Below are 20,820 nucleotides of genomic sequence, written 5' to 3'. Positions count from 1 at the left end.
TGATAATATTAGCATCTACCTCATAAAACAGTTATGTGGAATCAATGAGGATACGTTATGAAGGGCTTAGCACCACACCAGGAACTAGTTACCAATCAATATGTGTTAATTTAAGCAATAGGTCCCCCAAATAGGTTTCCTTTATTGCCTGGTTTTCTAATGGCTGCGTACTAGCATTCCTTAGAAGAAAGGCTACTTTGTGGGGTGCCTGGGTGGCTCAGTGGGTTAAGCATCTGACTCTTGGCTTCGGCTCAGGTCATATCTCAGGGTCATGAGATCAAGCCCCCGTGTCAGGCCCTGCACTCAGTGAGTAGTGTGTGTGAGATTCTCTCTCCCTCTCCTTCTGCCCCTCCCCCTTTCACACACTCTCCCTCACTCTGCCTCAAATTAATAAATCTTAAAAAGAAAGGCTAGGGGCGCCTGGGTGGCTCAGTGGGTTAAGCCACTGCCTTCGGCTCAGGTCATGATCCCAGGTCCTGGGATCGAGCCCCGAATCGGGCTCTCTGCTCAGCAGGGAGCCTGCTTCCCTCTCTCAATCTCTCTCTCTCTCTCTGCCTGCCTCTCTGCCTGCTTGTGATTTCTCTCTGTCAAATAAATAAATAAAATCTTTAAAAAAAAAAAAAAAAAAAAGAAAGGCTACTTCACGAACTGAGATCAGATAGAAGAAATGAGATGATCCAACCTTGTTGGGACCAAAAAACGAATATGGCTTGAAATTCTTTACCTCCACGTATCCATTACCCAGCTTCAACAATTGATAACGGTGAACTGATCTTGTTTCATAACCCCGCCACTCCCCGGATGACATGTTATCATTTGCTTAAAGTAAGAACTTCATCATTAGGAGCAGAGAACAAGACATCTCCTCTCTTAGTGCCTCAGTAAAGAAGAGAAAAATCCCTTTCACGTAGGAGAGGTATTAAGTATAATTGAGAAATTATTTGAAATAATTTTGGCTTTAAAAAGAACAGAAAAAGTATAATAGAAATCTCTTCCATTTGAGGCAGTCTGATAAATTATTGAAAATGAATGAAAGCCATTTATGTGCTTAAATGAAGCCTAATGAAATTAATTTTAGGTAATAATCTAGATACACATGATTTTATTGCTTATTTATTTATTTTAAGATTTTATTTATTTGACAGACAGAAATCACATGTAGGCAGAGAGGCAGGCAAAGAGAGAAGGGGAAGCAGGCTCCCCGCTGAGCAGAGAGCCCGATGCAGGGCTTGATCCCAGGACCTTGGGATCAAGGCTTTAACCCACTGAGCCACCCAGGAGCCCCTATTGCTTATGTAAAAATTTATTCCGATTTAAAATTTTCTTCTCCCCATATACTAGAATATTGCTAAGGAATCCAAAAATAAAGTTCCAGCTGGACCTCTAATAGGTTTACACTTATCAGAAAAGCTTACTGACAGGAGTGATTTTGGGGATAGGAAGAGTATACTGGAAGCATTTAGCATCAATAACCAAATTACCTGTAGGATTCCCTCTGGCACTCAGCTTTCTAGAATTATTTACTGTGAGTCCTATTAGAGGGAAATTTTGGTGTTTCTCTCCTAATGGAACTAAAATAATAAAGACTTTTATAACAGGAAGTAATTTGGAACCATCTAGACTTACTTGGCACCTCTCAGCCCATTTCCTTGTATGTATGCCCTACTGCAACACCTGAACAAAGGCCCATGGACACGTGTCTTCAGTCACATTCTGCATCTCTTTGCTTAGCTGTATTATGTGCCTGCCTTGGCTCCCAGACTTCAAGGGAAGATTTAAATCAAGTCTCAGTGTCAGGCTTAGATCTTGGTTTTCAAAAATGGCCACAGGGGTCATTGAGCTCCCTGTAAGGATTGGATTAAAACCAAAACAAAGGCAAAGACATTTTATGGGAGCCCCAGGCAGAAGTACTGCTCCCTCCTGGGATATTTTAGTGAACAATCTACAGACCCCTGGAGAATCACATTTTTACTTGATGTCACCTTGTGATTCTAAATTCTTACAGTGTTTTTAAATATCACAAGAGTTAAGAGACTGATCTTGACAAATGAATCCTGGCAGAGATCTCTAAAGTTCCCATGTGGAATAGAGCATGGTTCTCTATTCTCTATCTAGCGGGTGATTTTGCCTCCCATTGGACATTTGGCAATGTCTGGAGAGATTTTTGATCATCATGACTAGAGAGAAGAGCTACTGGCATTTAGTGGGTGGAAGCTAAGGATACTGCTAAACATCCACAGTGCATGGGACAGCTCCCTACAACAAAGCATTACCTGGGTCCAAAGACCGCTTGTGCAAAGGTTGAGAAACCCTAGGAATAGCCAAGTCACTTTTCCTTTAACAGAATTAGCACAAGCCTGCTTATTTCCAGAGGATTTTGCTTCCTGAGTACCCAGCAAGTTTGAAGGAACTCATTTTCTTAGAGAAGCCTAAAAGGAGATGGATTGTAGGAAAATGGGGCTCTGGCTATGGGGTAGCAGGTGAGTGGAGACACCAGGCTCCCAAGTTGGCCCACGTTCAAGAAGTACACACGGGCTCTAACATGGGGGGATGTAGTACGGTTCTGAGACAAGCTTCCCTGGCTTATCCCATGGGACTGAGGTGTTTTCCAAAACTTCTGATCATAGACTGTGTAGTATATATTTATATCCTAAGACTGTACCCATCTTTTTTGTAATGCTTTTCTTTGGTTTTTGAAAAGTATAGAAAAGGAATTAAGGGCATGCTAGAATACACATTTAACATAAAATGGTCATTTACAGGGTCAAAGAACTTAAAAAAGGCGTTAAATGTTGTACTTCAGCTACAAGTCAAAATCGGACCTCTGGAAACTCTTCTCCAAAAAGAATTCAGAGCTCCCCTGTGGCCCTGCCAGGGGACAAGTGTTCTCCCAAAAAGGTCAAGCTGGGGCTTCAGCAGTCATTCATGGCAGCTCCTGGCTCCACGAAAGGGAAGGCCCATCCTCTGGCCAGCCACCCGCCCAACATCCCTTTTGCACCTGTACCTAAAGTTCCTGGTAAGACGGGTGGATCCAGAGGGAGTCCTCCCCAGGAGTGGGTCATTCAGACCAGCCCTGTCAAAGGAGCCACGCAGTCTAGACATTCAGCCCAAAAAAGGGCAGAAGAATCTCTACCCTTGTGCTGTGAGAAAAATCAAATGGGCAACAAAACTGCCCGCCGGTGGGGAAGCAAAGCCGCCAGCCCAGGAGAAGCCCCAGCACGTGGGAAGCTACCCTCCAAGTGCAAGACAGTGCAGCCTGTGCAGCCCGTGCAGCGGCAGCTGGTGTCACGGGCTGAGCTCTCCTCTGGCAGCCTCCACCACTTAGCAAAATCCGGGCAGGGCAGCAAGGGGAGCACATCTGCCAGGCCTGCCTCAGAAGTGTGGACAGACATCCCTCCACATCAGAAAGAGAGGGAGGAACATTTGCGCTTCTATCATCAGCAGTTCCAGCAGCCACCTCTCCTCCAGCAGAAGTTCAACTACCAACCACTGGAAAGGTTTTTATGCCAGTACAGGCCCCTGGAGGGGCAGTTCCAGAATGAGACCCCTGTCCCCTTCTGCTCTTACTCTGAGAGCCAGGATGGAGCCCATGCTGAGGATCTTGATGACAGCGATTTCAGTGAAGATTCTTTTTCACATGTCTCCAGTCAGAGGACCACAAAGCAGAGAAACACCCTAGAGAACAGCAAAGGCTCGTTCTTCCTTCATCAGAGGGAGGAAGGCCCTGTGGAGGTGGCCGAAAGGCAGCAGAGTCTGCTTTTTAACCCCAGAACAGATGGTGACGAGACGGGTCCAACTGGAAACTGGATGTACTCTAGGGACCCCACAACCTACAGAGGAGCAGTGCTCAGTCATGGCCACAGCACAAGTACGGTGACTCTGGACTGCAGCAGAGAGGAGTCTTCCTCCTTGGGGCTTTCCCCCAGAGACAACCCGACAGAGAAGCCTTACTGCTCACAGGTAGACTTTGTATGTGGCCAGAAAGGTGGTGGAGACCCACCCTCTGAACTCAGACAGAATGCTTTCAGAAGTGAGGTTCCTGGGCAGGCTGAGGGTAGTTCACTACCCCCAGAAGAAGACAGTTTCATTTTCTCACTATCCCATGAGGCATTTCCAGGATCTCCAGACCAAAGAGAGACAGTCAGCACACCTCTGAGAGAAGTTAGCCAAGACAGCCCAACTCTGGTGACTGAAACCATGAAAAACAGTTACCCTTACCAAGAAGACAACTGTAGAGGGGAATCAGGCACATGTTCTGAATATGCTTCCGGACTGATGGCTCCCCTCACTGTGTCCCTCCTGGAGAACATAGACGACGAGGGCCCTCTTCCCTTGGAACGGCTGGCCCAGGATGGGCTTGCTCACAGTCTAATGGCAGCAGGGGGCCCACCTGTGGGCCACACAGTGTCATCCGGTGATCAGAAGGCACTCCTGCCAGTGTCTTCAGCAGCTGGGCACTTGTGGCTTTCATCATCTCCCCCTGACAATAAGCCAAATGGTGATCTTCCAGCTCTGTCCCCATCACCCATCCGTCAGCACCCACCTGAGACGTTGCCCATCAGTGAGACTGACCCCGGGGAGGTCTTCCAGAGCAGAGAGCCTGTACTCTCCTCCCAGGAACACTCGAGTAGCCAGCGGTGTGATGCTGATGCTGAGGCGGCAGAGCTGAGCAGCTCCCAGGGTTTTCCAGGAAAGCCCTTCCCCCACATACATACTGGAGGACCCCACCCTGCACCTCTACTCACCGCACGAACAGAAAGTAGTGATATGGCTGACCAGTCCTGGGCCCAGGAACGAAAACCTCCAAAAGGACTTGATTGGCAGGAGCTAAGTCTGCTGAGAGACCCCATCAAGTTGCCCTGCTACAACAACATTGTGTGGCTCAAATACAGGCCGATCCCAAGGTGCTTAGCAAGACCAGCCTCTCCCCTGGCCCCTGGCTGCTCTCCAAAGACTGCAGGGACACTCCATCAGCTCACCCTGGGGCCTGCACAGTAAGTTGGACACCCTCCCCAAGACTGGAGGCCCTCTGGCATCCCTCCTCCCACCCCAACTAAACATTTGTCTGTTCTGGAAACGGTTATCATTGCTTCAGTGTCAGAGCTACACTACAACTAGACAGGCTTTGCCCGCTTTTCAAGGGAGCAGGCCTGCCCGGGTGGGTGAACCCTGAGTCTGGGAAAGCTGGGCCTTGAGTGAGAAAAGGGAGGATCCGTCCCCTTCAGCAAGCCTGGGACCAGTGGTGACATCAGAATCCTCTTCATTCTGTCAGGTCTGTGTTCCTGGAAGTGCTGCCCAGGGACACAGTAGCTACAGCCTTGTGCCCTCAGAACCAAGGCAGGCTGGGGAACTTGCGAGATGGTGAAGGTCAAAAACAGAGGGACTGGTGATTTGTGCTGCTTTCCCCAAAGGATGCTGTGAACGGTGCAAGAGAGAGGCAACAGAAAGTGTAGAGAAAGGAATCAGAGAGATCCAGCAGGGCCCCTCAGCATTAGGGGCCGGGGAGCTGGTGGTATATGGAAACAAAGGCTACAGCCCTTTGCTAGGGTTCCTGGTATCTAGGCCATCTGTGTGTCTCCTGCTCACTGGGGCTCAGGCCAGGGCCAGGGACAAAGAGGACATGGAGGGATACACAGATGAGGAGCCTGCCTGTCCCAGGAGACGATCTTGCTGTCTCCATGGCCTCTACCCAGCGGTAGGATCTGACAAAAGGCAGATCCTCCAGTTTCAAACTCAAAGCCCCTGCTTTGGTCCCTGGACTCCCTCAGGAAGGAAAAATGATGGCAGGCGAGGCAGCAGTCCGCACCTTGTCCCAGGTGTGCCAGCTACAGTGGTCATAGCCTTGAGCCTTTTGGCAGGGAAGCCATGGGAAGCTCCCGTAGTAGGGGAGAAGCAGCACTCATCCCTGTCCCTCAGTGTAGCTGGGGAGGCAGGGACAGATCTAGAAGCCCCTCTTTGCCAGTATCTTCTTGGTATAATTTAGTCCCTAGATAAGTCCTGAGAAGAGCAGGTGACAGGGGAGGAGCGGTGGCGTGGCCCCGGTCCAAGTTTTGACCATTCTGAGGAGGGGCAGTTCCTGGCCTGGAAATGAGGCTTAGCCTCAGAAAAGCTGCCTGGGAGAGATGGGAGGCCCAGGGGATCACACTATCCCCTCTGGTGTTCCCAGGCAGGTGGTCATCCAAGCACATCAGGAACAACTGGATAAAATGGCAGAACTGGTCTTCAAGGAGGAGGCCCTGATGAGTCAGCTGTCTCTTCATGTAAGTAGCCTTGGCTAGACACTCAGGGGCTGGTGGGAATTATCCTGCAGGTACTCTCCTGGCCATCCTTGTTTGCTGTGGTTATGGTGAAGGGTCTGCTGTCCTACTCTAAGAGGACTTGGGCCTCCTCTTGCCATTCCTCTGATATAGCTCAAGGGTTTGCACAGACAGGTGGGAGTTGGAGTTGCACTCCCCATTTCCAGGCTAAAATGTTTCCAGCCTCTATCCTTTGCCATTCTGCCTTCTTATTGGCTTGCTGGAGCCCCTCCCTGTGATGGTAAGTGACCTGCCACATGCTGACCAAAGTTATTTTGTTTTGTTTTTCTAAATAGGCTCCACACCCAGTGGAGGCTTGAACTCACAACCCTGAGATCAAGACCTAAGCCAAGATCGAGAGCTGGACACTTCACTGACTGAGCCACCCAGGTGCCCCTCAGCCAGAGGTACTTTTGCAAAGATACCCCTCTGTCCTGCAGAATACCTCTCTACATAGAAGTTTCTCAAGTGCGGGGTGCATGGCTGGCTCAGTCAGTGAAGTGTGCATCTCTTGATCTTAGAGTTGATCTTAGGGGTTCGAGTCCCACACTGGATTTAGATTACTTAAAAAAAAAAGTCTCAAATGCAGAGAAATGAGCCTCACCCTGTGTCACAGGACCCAGGTGTCCTGCAGGCTTTCTAGCTGAAGAACGGGCCTAAGGGTTCTGAAAACTCCCTGCAAGAAAAGGGACTAGAAAAGCAGATCCTGACAGAAGGCCAACAAAACCAAAAGCTCCATTTGTCCTTTGTTTCCTTCCTCAGGATTTTGAAGATTTTGTGACCCAGCTGGATGAAATCCTGGCTCTGAAATCCCAGTGCATCCAGGGTCTGAGGAGCCAGCTTCAGCTGTACCTGGCCTGCCACAGGCCAGCCACAGCCCCTGAGAGGACAGTGGTGGCTTAGAACAAGACCCAGTATGAGGTGATGGGAGCAGCTCAGGAGGCTGTGCTGAATTCCCAGGGGCTGGAGGGGCCTCTGCCATCTCCTCCTTACAGATCCTAGAACCCACTCCCTAGTCCTGCCCATGTTAGCCTCTCCCCAGCCACACATGGCCTTGACAAGGCCCAAGCCTATGTCCCTCAGTTCCAAGCACAGGAACATTTGTAGGGAAGGGCAGAGCAGCCTGAAAAACTTAGTATGCCCTCCTATTCCTGTGGTACTGGAAGAGTATTTATCTTACTGACCCCTTGTCTGTGGAGATAAGGTTCTAGAACAATTACTAGAACCGAGGACACTTGGTTCTAGTAATCTTGCAGATGTTTCCAAATTTTGAGGACCAGAGGATGGGGTGGGCCAGTGCTAACCTAGAAGCTGGGGAAGAAAACATGATGAATTTCAGGAGCTTTGTTAGCTGAATGCTATTCTTCAAGACTTGACCAAAAACTATAACACTCCCCATTAGCCCTTGGAGAGTGGTGGGACAGGCCTCATGTCCCCAGTTACCCTCCCTCCCAGCAATTCAGAGACAGAAGAGAGTACCCACATCACTGCATTACTCTTTTTAACAACGCTCATGCTCCTGTAGCAATTCCTGGCTCCTGACTCTTCACCTGCCACACCCTCTCATGGCAAAGTTAAAGAAGTGGAGGATCTCTTTGCCTTACCTTTATCCAGCATCACCCTGGCTGTCCACTCTCGCCCAAGGGCCTGTGTTCAGTAGTATCTTGGCACTAAAAGCTCTTGTCAACGGTCTGAGACTCTGAGGCAGAATTTTTTTTATACACGCCTCAAGACAAAGTAGTCTGTCACTTCCTAGGGCCACCTTGGGTCAGTAAGATGCAGGTGTCACAGTCTTGGCTCTGATGCCCCCTGTAATGTGCAGAAACTTAAATTTCTTACAGCGAAAGGATACCTTTTTAAGGTTTAAAAGGAGGGCTTAATAGGGTAGGAGGTCTGACTGGCTTTCTGACTGCAGCCCTGTCATCCTTTACCTGATCTGAGCACTAGAGGGCGGCCTTTTTCCAGCTTCGTGGCCCAAAGGTTCTGCTGTCTTAATGATCATGTGATCCTTAAAAGAATTAGAGACCCGGGCACCTGGGTGGCTCAGTGGGTTAAGCCGCTGTCTTCAGCTCAGGTCATGATCTCAGGGTCCTGGGATTGAGTCCCGCATCGGGCTCTCTGCTCAGCAGGGAGCCTGCTTCCCTTCCTCTCTCTCTGCCTGCCTCTCTCTCTACTTGTGATCTGTCAAATAAATAAATAAAATCTTTAAAAAAAAAAAAAAAAAGACCCGCTCCCAGCCAAAAGCACTAGAGGAATGTGAGATGACAGTTAAGGACAAGAAACTTAAGGGAGCAATCTAGTTCCCTCAGCTACAGCAGCACCACCGAGAGCTGGTCAAACAGTCTGAATCCAGTCCTGCCTGCAGCACAAAAATGCCTGACGCGTCTATAAAGCCAGGGCCGACTACATGGCCAGCTCCTGGGTCCCACAGGCCTATAGTGGGAGACAGTACTAAAAAGACAGAAAATGGTTAGTGCCTGTTTCATCCCAGGCAAATCCAAGCAGGAATCCCTTTCTCACCCACCCCAACCCCTCAATAAATAGCACTTGGCAATAAAGGAATTATCACAGCAGGACGTACCTTTTAGATTTTTATTAGTAGTTCTCTGAAGAATCAAAATAGTTAGCAAATTAGATTCATCAAGACTGTATATCCTTTGTATTTATCTTTAATGATGTACAACAGAATATAAAACGAAAGAGACTGATTTCTATGACTAGGTGTTACTCATTGTGTCATCCTAGAGCAGGGGGCTGGAGGGAGAGGCTGTTCTCCAAGGAGAACCGAGGCGGAGTTAGTGCTGGGCTACTATACTGCAGCCTGTTTCTCCCCGACTCAGTGTGCTGGGAAGGGGCCAATGATTTCTTAAACGGACTTTCCTAGAGTAGGGGGCTCTAAAATCCTGGGTAGCAGAGGATCGTGGTCCAAACCAAGCCAAAAGAAACAGGCTGGGGTAGGGAAGCATGGTAACTGCCTGGCAGATGAGGCCAACTCCACATCCCATGGGGAAAGGGCATTCTTTGCACCTCAGAGACATTACAGAACCAGTGTAACACTAAGAGACTTTGTTAAAGGAAGTGGGCGGGGGAAAAAACCCTGGAAGAACCTTTTCAATTGCACTCAACTTGGATTAGAGTTCAGTCCACCAGTGCAGCGGAGGGAAGCATCTAGCCCTAAAGCAGCACTGAGTCTGGCCCTCCCACCCCTTCTCCCTGACTCCTTTTGGCAGCTGGGCCAGGTTTCGGCTGAGGACGTACAGACCCCTGGAGGGCCGAGGTGGGAAGGACACTTCTCAAAATACAAATACATTTAATATAGAAGGAGCCAGGGCCATGCTAGAGGCATTCACATGCCTGAGTCTTTCCTACTTTCTCCCCAGCTCAGAGACTGGCAAGCACAGTCTCCACTCCTGACCTTCCACCCCCAAAAGAAAACCAGAAGTGTGCCCCTTCTCCTTCCCCACACATGGGCTCCTCAGGGCCTCCCGCAGGGGCGGTTCCATGGCAGGGCCTAGGCAGCATCTGGTCTCAGCTGGCTCCTGCCCGAGCCATGAGGTCTTCCAGAGCATTGTCCTGGTCATTGTTGTGTAGTAGCAGAACCTCCTTAATGTCTTTCAATTCAAAGCCCATTTCCTTAAATTTGCTCATTAACTGGAGAAACTCCATCATCTAAGGGACAGAAGAGAATAAATATTGAAGAAAGGGGTCAGGCCACATAGCAGAGTAGAGGAATGTGCATGCAGGGGGCTGCCTGGGGAAGTCTGCATCTTTTGCCAGAGGCTTATGAGTCCCTTTGAGGTCCCCTAGCAAGCTGAGGGCGGCTGTGGAGGAAGCCAGGGGAGAATGCTTGATGCTACAACCCATCATCCTTAAGGAATTTTGCCCAGTTCCAAATCCTGCTGACTCATGGGTCCCACTAACCAAAATCAACACTCACACCAAGGCAGGATACTGAAACCAGAAACAGCTGCTCTCCAGGGAACAGGATAGGCAAAGCGACTAGCAGTATCCCCAATCATCCAAAAGTCTAGCTTTTTGCCCAGGTCATTTCCCTTTCCCTTCCCTGGGACTCTAGTCATCTTCAACCCAATGCTTCATTAAGCCTAACTACCCAAACTAGCAAAATGCCTATCTGGACACTTCAGAGAGTGCATTCTGGCTACCTCTGCCAGCAGTCACTGGCAGGGAGGGGGCGGTTCTTGGCCAGAGGATGCTACTTTGTCCATCCTTTGCAGAGGGTTCCCATTAAGCACGAACGGTCCTACCTTTTCCTCTGAACACTGGTGCATTTCCAGAGCCTCTTCCACTAAAAGAGGGTCGAAGCCCTTCTCACAGAGCTGTCCATGTGCGAAGAGATAGTCGAGAATCTTAAGAAAAGAAAAAGAGGTGAGCACCTACTACCGCTCTTGACGGTGCTTCGCAAGAGTCTCACACAAGCCAACAATGTGAGGTCTGCTCCCCACCTGGCTGGGACTTGATTCTGTATCGTGAACTGCATCCAACATAGCAGGACTTCAGTGACTATTTGCTGAACAGGTCGGCACACCCTTCTAAACCTGAGTAATTTTTCAAAGGAGTTCCTGTCACAGCTGACTCACATCTCCATGTCAATTCCATAGCCTGGACAGGATATTCTAACAGCCCAAGTCAGAAAATGCCCCCAAGGTTTAGGACTCCAGTACCCTATTTGGGAACACCCCGGGGCAGCTTTGACAGGATAAACATTTGAAGGAGGCATCTCTATATCAAGCCTAATGTGCCCTCTCAGGAGGGGCAGAAAAGGGCAGAGAATAGTCCCAATGGCTCCAATGCTCCCAGGGCTTTCCTCCAGCCTAGGTCCCAGAGCAGCCCCCTAAGTAGGAGCACCGCTACTGAGGCTGCTGTCCCCCCCAGCAAAATGCCCTGAGTCCTGCAACTCACCAGAAAGGACGCTGGGGCTATAAGTGTGATTGGGCTCTATGATACAAGCAGGACACTGGTCTAGGACCTCTCTCCAGCATGACCCCCTGTCCCACCCCGAGCCAACCACTCACTCACCTGCTCAATATTCTCTCCTTTCTTCTTCATGGCTCTCAGGACACACTCATATGAGTAGCCCATGTTGACCACTGTCTCCACACACTGCCGCTCACTGGGGGACAGTGTCTGCAGTTCAGAATAGGCCTGGGGACAGCTGGGAGTGTTGGGCACTTGTGACACTGAGAAATTAGTAGGAGGTGTGACCTGGTGGTGGAGAAACAAGAGGATCAAGCAGGAAGAAGGAAGACTGAGGCCCCAGAAGCAGCCCAGTCCACGGGCTTGCCATTTCTGACACTAATCAAACTCCCAAACGATCCACTTGCAAGAAGGAGCTAGGTGGCTGGCCAGACATCCTGACGAGGGGTAAGGGAGCGAACAGGCAAGGGAACGAAAAGCTGGGCAGACACCTACAATTGTGTCTGTCCGCTGCCCTCATCCCAGCTTACAGAATGAGAAAATACCACAAAAGCCACATGCCCTTCTGTGTTTAAATCCCCTGGGCTTGAACTGGAGAAGTTCTGAGGCTGGCCATGGGACTGATAGCAAGATGGCTGCTATGATTTCTCTCCAGTGCTTCATCACCCCTTTCTCAGGCTGTTGTATGTCGAGTCCTAAAAGGATCATTTACCTCAGATACCCCTAACTGTGGGGCTGACTCTCTCCCAACAATGTCTTTATTCTTGCTTCCGTCCCTGGGCTGGGTAGAGACAGAGAGTACACGGCCAGTTCAGGGGCTCAGGGCTTCGAGGGCGCTCCACCTCCGCCCCACACCATGAGCTGCAAAGGTTCAGTGCCCTGCCGCAGCTGCCTTCCTACAGAGCCAAGACTGAAGGACTATTAGCCAGCCACACCAGGCTGGGCCTTCAGGGACAGGGTGGGATTCTAGTACCCTGCCTCTACTGCCCTGCAGGCAGCCTGCTCCAAGCCGGGGGACCCTATAAACCTCCATCTGATTGGCAGGTAGAGTCCCGTGATTAACCCCTCCCACCACTTCTGGTAAGGATTCAGATGCAGGGCCTGAAGGCTGCTCACCCTCAGGCCAAAGGACTGAACCAACATGGAACAAGGTCACAGTTGTTTTACAGTTTGGCCCAGCTCCTGAAAACCAGGAAAGTATTTCAACAGAATTTTACCTCCTTTAGGGGGAGAGGGGAGGAAGCACGGAACCCCTGGTCTTAGACATTCAAAATTATATAGCTATAACCAGATACTTTCCTCAAAGTCAACTGGGAAAAATCAAGACTACAGGCCTTTAAAAGCCCATTGTTTCCTCTTACCCATCTCACCCCCAACACCCCTGGCAGCTCAGTCACAGGGCTCAGTCATTAAATTCTAGGAGTCACAAGAGGGGACAAAGACTCTGGCCACTTCTGCAGGTCCCCAGATAATCACTCTTCAAGGGCAGGGTCTACTTGGGCTTGAGAATACAAACAGCCAAACAGGGTTTGTTTATACTGCTGACACACAATATGTTCATGTGAGCTCCCAGAGGTTAGTTACCATATCACCTGTATTTCTGAATTCCCAGGGCCTGGCTTTAGGCTTGGCATTTACAGGGCCCTACTCATCAGCTACAGAATAAACAGAGGTCTATTAGCATTTCAAAGGGGGAATTCCACATAACACAGCAAAGTGACCCTGATTCTCCCTCCCCAAAGCCCACCGAAATGATAATAAGACAAAACTATTAATATTTAAGGTCGAAAAGGGGCACCTGGGTGGCTCAGTTGGTTAAGTGTTTGCCTATGACTCAGGTCATGATCCCAGGATCCTAGGACAGAGCCCCACATTGGTCTCCGTGCTCAGTGGAGATCCTCCTTCTCCCTCTACTCCTCTACTCCTCTGCCTGTTCATGCTCTCGCTCTCTCACTCTCTCTCTCTCTCTCAAAATCTTTAAGGTCAAAGAAAGAGGGAACAACAGTGGACAATATATTTCAATGAAATTTTAGAACACAGAATACTAATGAAACCACAGTAACTAAGCAGAACCAATTAAGTTATAAGTAAGTGGGAGAAAGGGGAGTCAGTCCACCAGCTCCTCTCAACTCTTGAGAGGGGTTCAGCATTTGGAAGTACCAGGCACTGTTGGGATAAAGCAAGGGCACAAAGTGAGTGATGGAGAAATAAAACCCTCCAGCAAAACCTTCCCCAACTGACTCTCATCCTTTTCAGGAAGCAGCCTGCTAGTCTCTAGGGACTAAAATAAGGACACAAGGCACCGCATAGGTGAGTGAGTATAAGAACCAAAAGGGGGATTTAAGTAAAGGTCTACACACCAGCCTTCCCAAACCTTCCATAACCCTCAAGCAGAGTTCTTAGATGCAAATATAAGCCCCCAAAACATTCATGCGTTAACATTTTGCAGAGTTCCCCAAAGCCTAGTAACCTTCAACCTACACTAAAGCTTAATGATTGGCAAGCACCTCCAAAACATACATTCCCTCCAATGTTAATTTTTTTAAGTGCCTCACTCTTAAATGTGACTACAAAGCCTGAGACACCAAACCAAAAGAGGGAACAGACAAAGCACTTGGAAATTTAAAATATGATAAAGTAAAATTTTATTTAAAAGGCTGTGAGATTGGGAATGTAAGCTGGTGCAGCCACTCTGGAAAACAGTACGGCGCTTCCTCAAAAAGTTGAAAACAAAGCCGCCCTACAACCAAGCAACTGTACTACTGGGTATTTACCCCAAAGATACAAATGTAGTAATCTGAAGGGACACGTGCATCCCAATGTTTATAGCAATGTCCACAATAGCCAAACTATGGAAAGAGCCCAGATGTCCATCAACGGATGAATGGATGAAGATGATGTGGTGTGTGTGTATATACACATGTACATACACAATGGAATATTATGCAGCCATCAAAAAAACCTCCAAAATCGTGCCATTTGCAGCGAGGTGGATGGAACTAGAGGGTATCATGCTAAGTGAAATAAGTCAATCAGAGAAAGATAATCATCATATCTCACTGATAGGACGAATTTGAGAAACAAGACAGATGATCATAGGGGAAGGGAGGGAAAATGAAACAAGGGGAAACCAGAGAGGGAAACAAACCATAAGAGTCTCTTAATCTTAGGAAACAGAAGGTTGCTGGCATGGAAGAGGGTGGGAGGGATGGGGTGGCTGGGTGATGGACACTGGGGAGGGTATGTACTGTGGTGAGTGCTATGAACTGTGAAAGACTATGATGAATCACAGACCCATACCCCTGAAACATTTTATGTTTAAAAAAAAAAAAAAAAAAAGGCTGTAAGATCAGAAAAAGAAAGAAAGAAAGTTATACGATAGTCAAAGATATATCCAGAAGGTAAAACATAAAGACAAAGAGGGGGCACCTAGCTGGCTTACTCAGCAGAGCATGTGATCTTGGGGTCAAGAGTTCAAGCACCATACTGGGTTTAGAGATTACTTTAAAAACATTAAAATTTTTAAAATTATCTTTAAAAAAAGAACAGATAGGAATTAGAAAAAGGTAGCAAATTAGAAAACAAAGAGGTCCAACATCCAGTTATAGGAATTTCAAAAAAGAAAAAACAGAAAATATTAATTAAAAACATCTCAGAGCTGAGCCTTAGTTTGAAAGGATCCAGGAGGGCCTAACACAATGAGCACAGCATGGCACACCATGAATAAAATTAAGATCCCAAAAGCTATGGTTGGGGGGAAGAAGGTGGAAGAACACAGAAAAGCAGAGGAATACTAGAAATCAGTGGAGCTTATACTTGAATAAAAAAAGTTTAGGGTCAATCGGAGAAAGACAACTATCATATGATCTCCCCGATATGAGGGAGAGGAGATGCAACATGGGGGGTTAAGGGGGTAGGAGAAGAATAAATGTAACAAGATGGCATTGGGAGGGAGACAAACCATAAGTGACTCTTAATCTCACAAAACAAACTGAGGGTTGATGGGGGGAGGGGGGTTGGGAGAGGGGGGGTGGGGTTATGGATATTGGGGAGGGTATGTGCTATGGTGAGTGCTGTGAAGTGTGTAAACCTGGCGATTCGCAGACCTATACCCCTGGGGATAAAAATATATGTTTATAAAAATTTAAAAAAAAAAAGTTTAGGGGCACCTGGGTAGCACACCTGGTTAAGTGACCAACTCTTGGTTTCAACTCAGGTCATGATTTTGGGCCATGAGACTGAGTCCCCAAGTCAAGCTCTGTGCTTAGCATGGACTCTGCTTGAGAATCTCTCCCTTTCCCTCTGCTCCTCCCCCTCCTCTGCTCACTCTTAAATTTTAAAAAAAAATTTTCTTATAGATTTCATTTATTTATTTGACAGAAAGAGACATAGCAAGAAAGGGAACATGAGCAGGGGGAGTGGGAGAGGGAGAAGCAGGCTTCCCGAAGAGCAGGGAGCCAAATGCGGGGCTCAATACCAGGACCCCGGGATCATGAACTGAGTTGAAGGCAGGCGCTTAACCCTCCACTCCAGCAGGAGTACAGACACTTTTGGATATTCAAGGACTCAAAATTGGCAGGTTAACCAGTATGTCTGGATGTGTCTGGGAAAATGACTAGGTCTTTGATGGCTCTCTTGGAGCATTTGGATAATACCGGCAACAAGTACAAAGAAACTATGTAGGAGTGCCTGAGCCTGGCTGGCTCAGTTGGTAGGGTGTGCAGCTCTTGATCTCTGATTGAGTTTAAACCTCAAGTTAGGTGCAGAGATTACTTAAAAATCTTTAAAAAAAAAAAAAAAAAAAGGGAAAGAAAGAAAAACTGCAAATCTTTTAAATGGAGTAGTTTATGAGAAAAAGGTGCAAAAAAAAAAAAAATCACAATATAGTATTCAAACTTGGCAGTAAGTATTTACCTGATATATCATAATGTGAACAGCAACATTAATTTACCCAAAATTTGTGATCTAATTATGAAGGAAGCTATGGGAAGGAAATGGAGGGGCTACTATAAGAGCTAAATCCTCAACTATAACAGGAAGTATAAAACCATCTAAAACTGATAAATATAGAAAAAGCAATACAAGCACTTTATTTAGAAATACAGGGGGGCCTGGGTGGCTAAGTGGATTAAGCCTCTGCCTTCGGCTCAGGTCATGATCCCAGGGTCCTGGGATCGAGCCCCGCATCGGGCTCTCTGCTCGGCAGGGAGCCTGTTTTCCCCCTCTCTCTGCCTGCCTCTCTGCCTATTTGTGATCTCTCTCTCTGTCAAATAAATAAATAAAATCTTTTAAAAAATAAATAAAAATAAAAATAAAATATAAAAAAAATCTAAAGATAAATGACTTCTAAGTATGAAAGCAATGGCAACAGAAAATAAACAGATCTGAACACCTAAAAGCTGAGAGTCTGTATGTCAAAAATTATTTTAAATATACTTTCAAACCAAACTGGCACTACTAATGCTTATCGGCCAAAATTAGTAAATTCATAACTTGTAAGTGTAAGGGAAGAGCAGAAATATTTTGCTTAAGCAACTGGGGAAGAGTAAGGAATATATCCATATCTGGAGAAAAAGAACCCAATGGCAGACTAAGTCTAACCAATGAGCAGAGCAAGGTCCACAAAAGGCTGACATGCAGTGGGGAAAGACGAGCTAAGGCTTAGGTCAGGCAGTTCTGTGCTGGTCTCAGAAGAAGGGCACATTACAAGATTCCTCTCTACATGATTCTATGGATTTCTCAACGTCTAAGATTAGTTTATATAAACAGTAAAACATGAAATCAGAATCTGAAAAGTAAGACCCAAACACTGGGCCTAAAACAGCCAACAAGAACCAAACTCCAAGAACACTTCCCTCAGAGTTCCTACATAAAGGGTGTATTACACAGCCCAGTTGACCACCACTCTACTCCCCCATCCTCAAGTCACTAACTATCCTGAAGAGAAGAGCTCTGTTCACTGGGAAAGGTTCTCACTGTGGGCCTCAAAGACTCACTGAGATAGAGGACCAGGAGAAACCAGGCTTTGCTTCTTGGGGGTAAGGGCCATGACTTCCTTAGAAAAACACCAGACCGTCAGCTTGGCTTGTCTGCCCCTTGAAGGCAGAAAGTCCCTAAACCAGCAAGAAGCAGACCTCCCCCTGACCCTGAAATGGATTGGCCCAAAAGAAACTCCACAATGAGGTGGTCAAAGAGTGACAGGTGTTCTCGTTTGAGAACAACCTCTGCCATTAGTTCAAGAGCTTTGGTTTCTAAATGGTTACTGTAATTTTAAAGGGGAATCTGAGGCTAAGGATCCCTTATCTTCCCCAGAGTGCTTTTAATTTCTCTAAAGCATACAATGAGTCATGAAGAGTATCCTACTGACCAGAAGGCATGAGGATGAAGCTCATTCCTAGGAGGTAACACCAGAGTGTTCTGCTCTATCAAGTTTATTTGGGCCAAGGTTCACAGAAGTCTCTAAACAGTGAGCTCTATGACAGTGGAAGCACTCACACACAGAGACAATCATTTACCAAGAATGCTATCGCTGGGACTTTGCACTTACTTTAAAGCAGGCCAAGGCTCATCTTTCTACTGGCTTATTACAGTCTCTGACAGATATCCCACCAATGAGATCAGGGTCCTCTCTCTGGCTCTAAATAGTCTCTTAATATGCTGTCATTTAAAAAAAAATCTGTGAACTGGGGGCACCTGGGTGGCTCAGTTGGCTCCAGTCCTACCTCGGGGTCCTGAGATCGAGCCACACATCAAGCTACACGCTCAGCAGAGAGTCTGCTTGTCCCTAGCCCCCTCTCTGTGCTTTCTTTCTCTCTCAAATAAATAAAAATCTTTAAATAAACAAATAAATAAACTTTAAAAATCTGTGAGCTGGTACTGCAAAAAGTTCTTAGACTTCTGTGATTTCTATTTTAGAATGGAATAATGTATCGTTTTGTGCTGCTGAAACTACATCAAGAATTAAGCCGGACAAATAAACAAATAAAGGAACCCTGCTGCGCCTGCAACTTTTTTGTGTGACAAAATCAGATTTTCTTCAGGGTCATAACAAGTTGCAACTTTTGTATCAATCCATCTTTCAACACTAATTCGAATTCCAACCTCCCCTTCTCCCTCTATTTGTAGAAAACTGCACAATTCTTAGCAGTGAGCAAAAAAGAAACTGCAGGATTAAAATCTGTAGGTTTAGGGCACCTGGGTGGCTCAAAGGGTTAAGCCTCTGTCTTCGGCTCGGATCACGATCTCAGGGTCCTGGGATTGAGCCCCGTATTGGGCTCCCGGCCCAGCAGGGAGTCTGCTTTCCCCCTCTGTCTGCCTCTCTGCCTAATTATAATCCCTCCCTCTGTCAAATAAATATATATTTTTTAAAAATCTGTAGATTTAAAAGTGACATATTTCTACCTTTTGCTTGGACTTCTGATACAAATTTATCTCCCAGCTACTAAGGCACCACATGGTCTGAAGAAACACAGGTAAACATGGTAAACACATGGTAAATCATGAAGAACCAACCTTCAGGGCACAATGAGATGGAGAGAGGAAAGCAGGAAGAAGATATTATGAGGACTACCAAGCAATCTTCAAAAAATTAATAAAGCAGGAAAAAAAGTAAAAAGTTACAAAGAAAGCAAGCCTTTAAAAAAAAGAGGTAGAAGAGAAAAGAACAAAGTGATTAGGCAGAAAAACATCATTCATGCATGACATACATTATCTTTTTGAAGGAAAGACGAGAAAGATGCAGGTAGGAACAAGCGAGCATAACCCAGGCTAGGCGCAAAGCTAACACTCCTTTGTCCTCAGAAAAATGGCCAGAACAACATACATAAGCAAGGTCAATATAGCCATGCCCATCTTGCCCTACACCTTGAAAAGAAGAATGTGAGGCAGCAAATGCTACACAGAATTTAAGAAATCTTTAGAGCTCTAACTCAGGGGGATTTAAAAGGCTTACCGTGGGACCTGTATTTGGAGGTGACGATTCTTCTGTGCACACAGACAAGACAGAGAGGGAAGGCATCTGGGAGATCAGATCTGAGGAAGTCAGGGTTGGCACCTCTGTGCCACTGTCCAAGTTCAAAGCTGAAAGCCCAAGAGTATGATGCCCATTGAGCTCACTGGCACTGCTTTGGGTGGAAGGCTTTAGGGAATTCCGGAAGGTGCCATTGCGGAGGCAGGATGTGCTATGGAAAGTGCTTGCCAGCTTGGCTGTCTTCTGACTGCTGTCATCAGAGTCAAGTTTGGGGAAGGACAGTGATTTGATATTGCTTACTGCAGGAATGGGGGGGAGGGACACTTTAGAAGACAGAGACATCTTTTCACAGTTGCCTAACTGTGGTAAGGTTATAAAGCCATTGGGTTTGTGAAGAGGCTTGATATCCAAGGTTGCCCGCTCCAGGGATGCCAGGACCTCCTCATCCTGTAACATAGACCCAGAGCCTCCTCTGGGCAAGTTATTGTCTAATAACTGAGCCATAATGGGTCCAGTGGTTCCTACCAGAATGTTTCTCAGCTCTTCCTTCTCATCAATAGTTTTTAACTCCAGATTATCAAATGGGTCTTCTTCACACTCAAAGTCAGCAGGATTGAAATCTGCCTTTGTGTGGGGTGGGCTGAGAACTTTCTGTTTCGTGGCACTGCTGCTGACCCGAGTCGGGGTAAGGATGCTATTGTGCTGTAAGCTGGCAAGGATGGGGTTAATTGGAGGTGGCATTGTAGCTGTACTGTGAGTCTTGGAGAAGCTCATTTTGCTGTCACCTTCTGGGCCGCTCTTAGAATTCACTTTAGCTTCTACTTCCTCAGCCTTGCGCTCTGCTTCCCTCTGGGCTTCTTGGATTTTCTTAATATCTTCAGCCCACTCAATAGTCTTCTTTTCCAAGGAGAAGTCATACTGTAAAGATATAGCAAAGAAAGGACGTATGAACCCAGGTGGCTGCTCCTCCCCAACTCAATTCCTCCAATGAATTCTTTCTCACACGAGCACAACAGAACCTGGCAAAGCAGCATTTAAGGTGTATGAGATGATCCCCAGTCAGGAAGACTAAGGCTTCCTAAGCGCCTTATGTAGTTTAATCAAACTACGCTCCCAGATTACTTCTAGAAATGAAGTAGAGAGAACTCTCACCACTTCTAATTCTACATTACCAGGCCAAAGGTATCCTGCCAACTACTTCCTTTGCTTCTCTTCCCTCAGGCCATTTCCCTTTCTAGAATTCTTCGCTGGTGGCTAGGCAGAGCTCCGCGACCACCTCTGAAGCTTTGCTGATGGCCTTGTTCCCTCCTCTGAACCCTTTCATAACGTCTGTTCATAATGTCTGTCTCTATCAGGTGATCACAAGTGATCACAGATAGATTTAATCTTTAATTTTTTTTTTTATCTATCACAGATAGATCTAATCTTTAATTTTTCTTCTAAACACTTCTCCCAAGAATCACAAGCCTCTTGCAGGCAACTACTGGGCTTCAGAGCCTCTTCAGGGTCTCCATTATCGAGCAAAATGCCCTAGATAGAGCCTATGCTCAACAGTAACAACAGTCCCTAACATTTAAGAAGCACTTAGGAGGAACCAGGCAAGATTCTAAGCACTTTTAT

The 20,820-nt window shown here is 46.9% G+C and overlaps 2 protein-coding genes across 9 annotated transcripts in view; one reads left to right on the top strand and one right to left on the bottom strand.

The window, feature by feature from the left end:
* Nucleotides 1–18,561, top strand: part of KIF24 (kinesin family member 24) — an 88,780-nt gene extending 70,219 nt beyond the window's left edge. For 7 of the 8 annotated variants that reach the window (XM_047699609.1, XM_047699602.1, XM_047699604.1 and 4 more), the window contains 3 exons: nt 2,763–4,994; nt 6,167–6,260; nt 7,059–7,512. In XM_047699609.1, the coding sequence (XP_047555565.1) occupies nt 2,763–4,994; nt 6,167–6,260; nt 7,059–7,199 (2,467 nt within the window). In that variant the 3' untranslated portion in view covers nt 7,200–7,512. Of the gene's footprint in view, nt 1–2,762; nt 4,995–6,166; nt 6,261–7,058; nt 7,513–18,146 lie in introns of those variants that run through there. The other variant, XM_047699603.1, reaches the window with a different exon arrangement.
* UBAP1 (ubiquitin associated protein 1) overlaps nt 8,875–20,820 on the bottom strand; it is a 64,202-nt gene continuing 52,256 nt past the window's right edge. The window contains 4 exon segments of the mRNA XM_047699611.1: nt 8,875–9,965; nt 10,562–10,663; nt 11,334–11,519; nt 19,183–20,118. Of these exon segments, the coding sequence (XP_047555567.1) occupies nt 9,825–9,965; nt 10,562–10,663; nt 11,334–11,519; nt 19,183–20,118 (1,365 nt within the window). The 3' untranslated portion in view covers nt 8,875–9,824.

Source organism: Lutra lutra, chromosome 13 (genome assembly GCF_902655055.1).
Source record: "Lutra lutra chromosome 13, mLutLut1.2, whole genome shotgun sequence".
In the NCBI taxonomy this organism is placed as follows: domain Eukaryota; kingdom Metazoa; phylum Chordata; class Mammalia; order Carnivora; family Mustelidae; genus Lutra; species Lutra lutra.
This window is presented reverse-complemented; position numbering and strand designations above follow the sequence as displayed.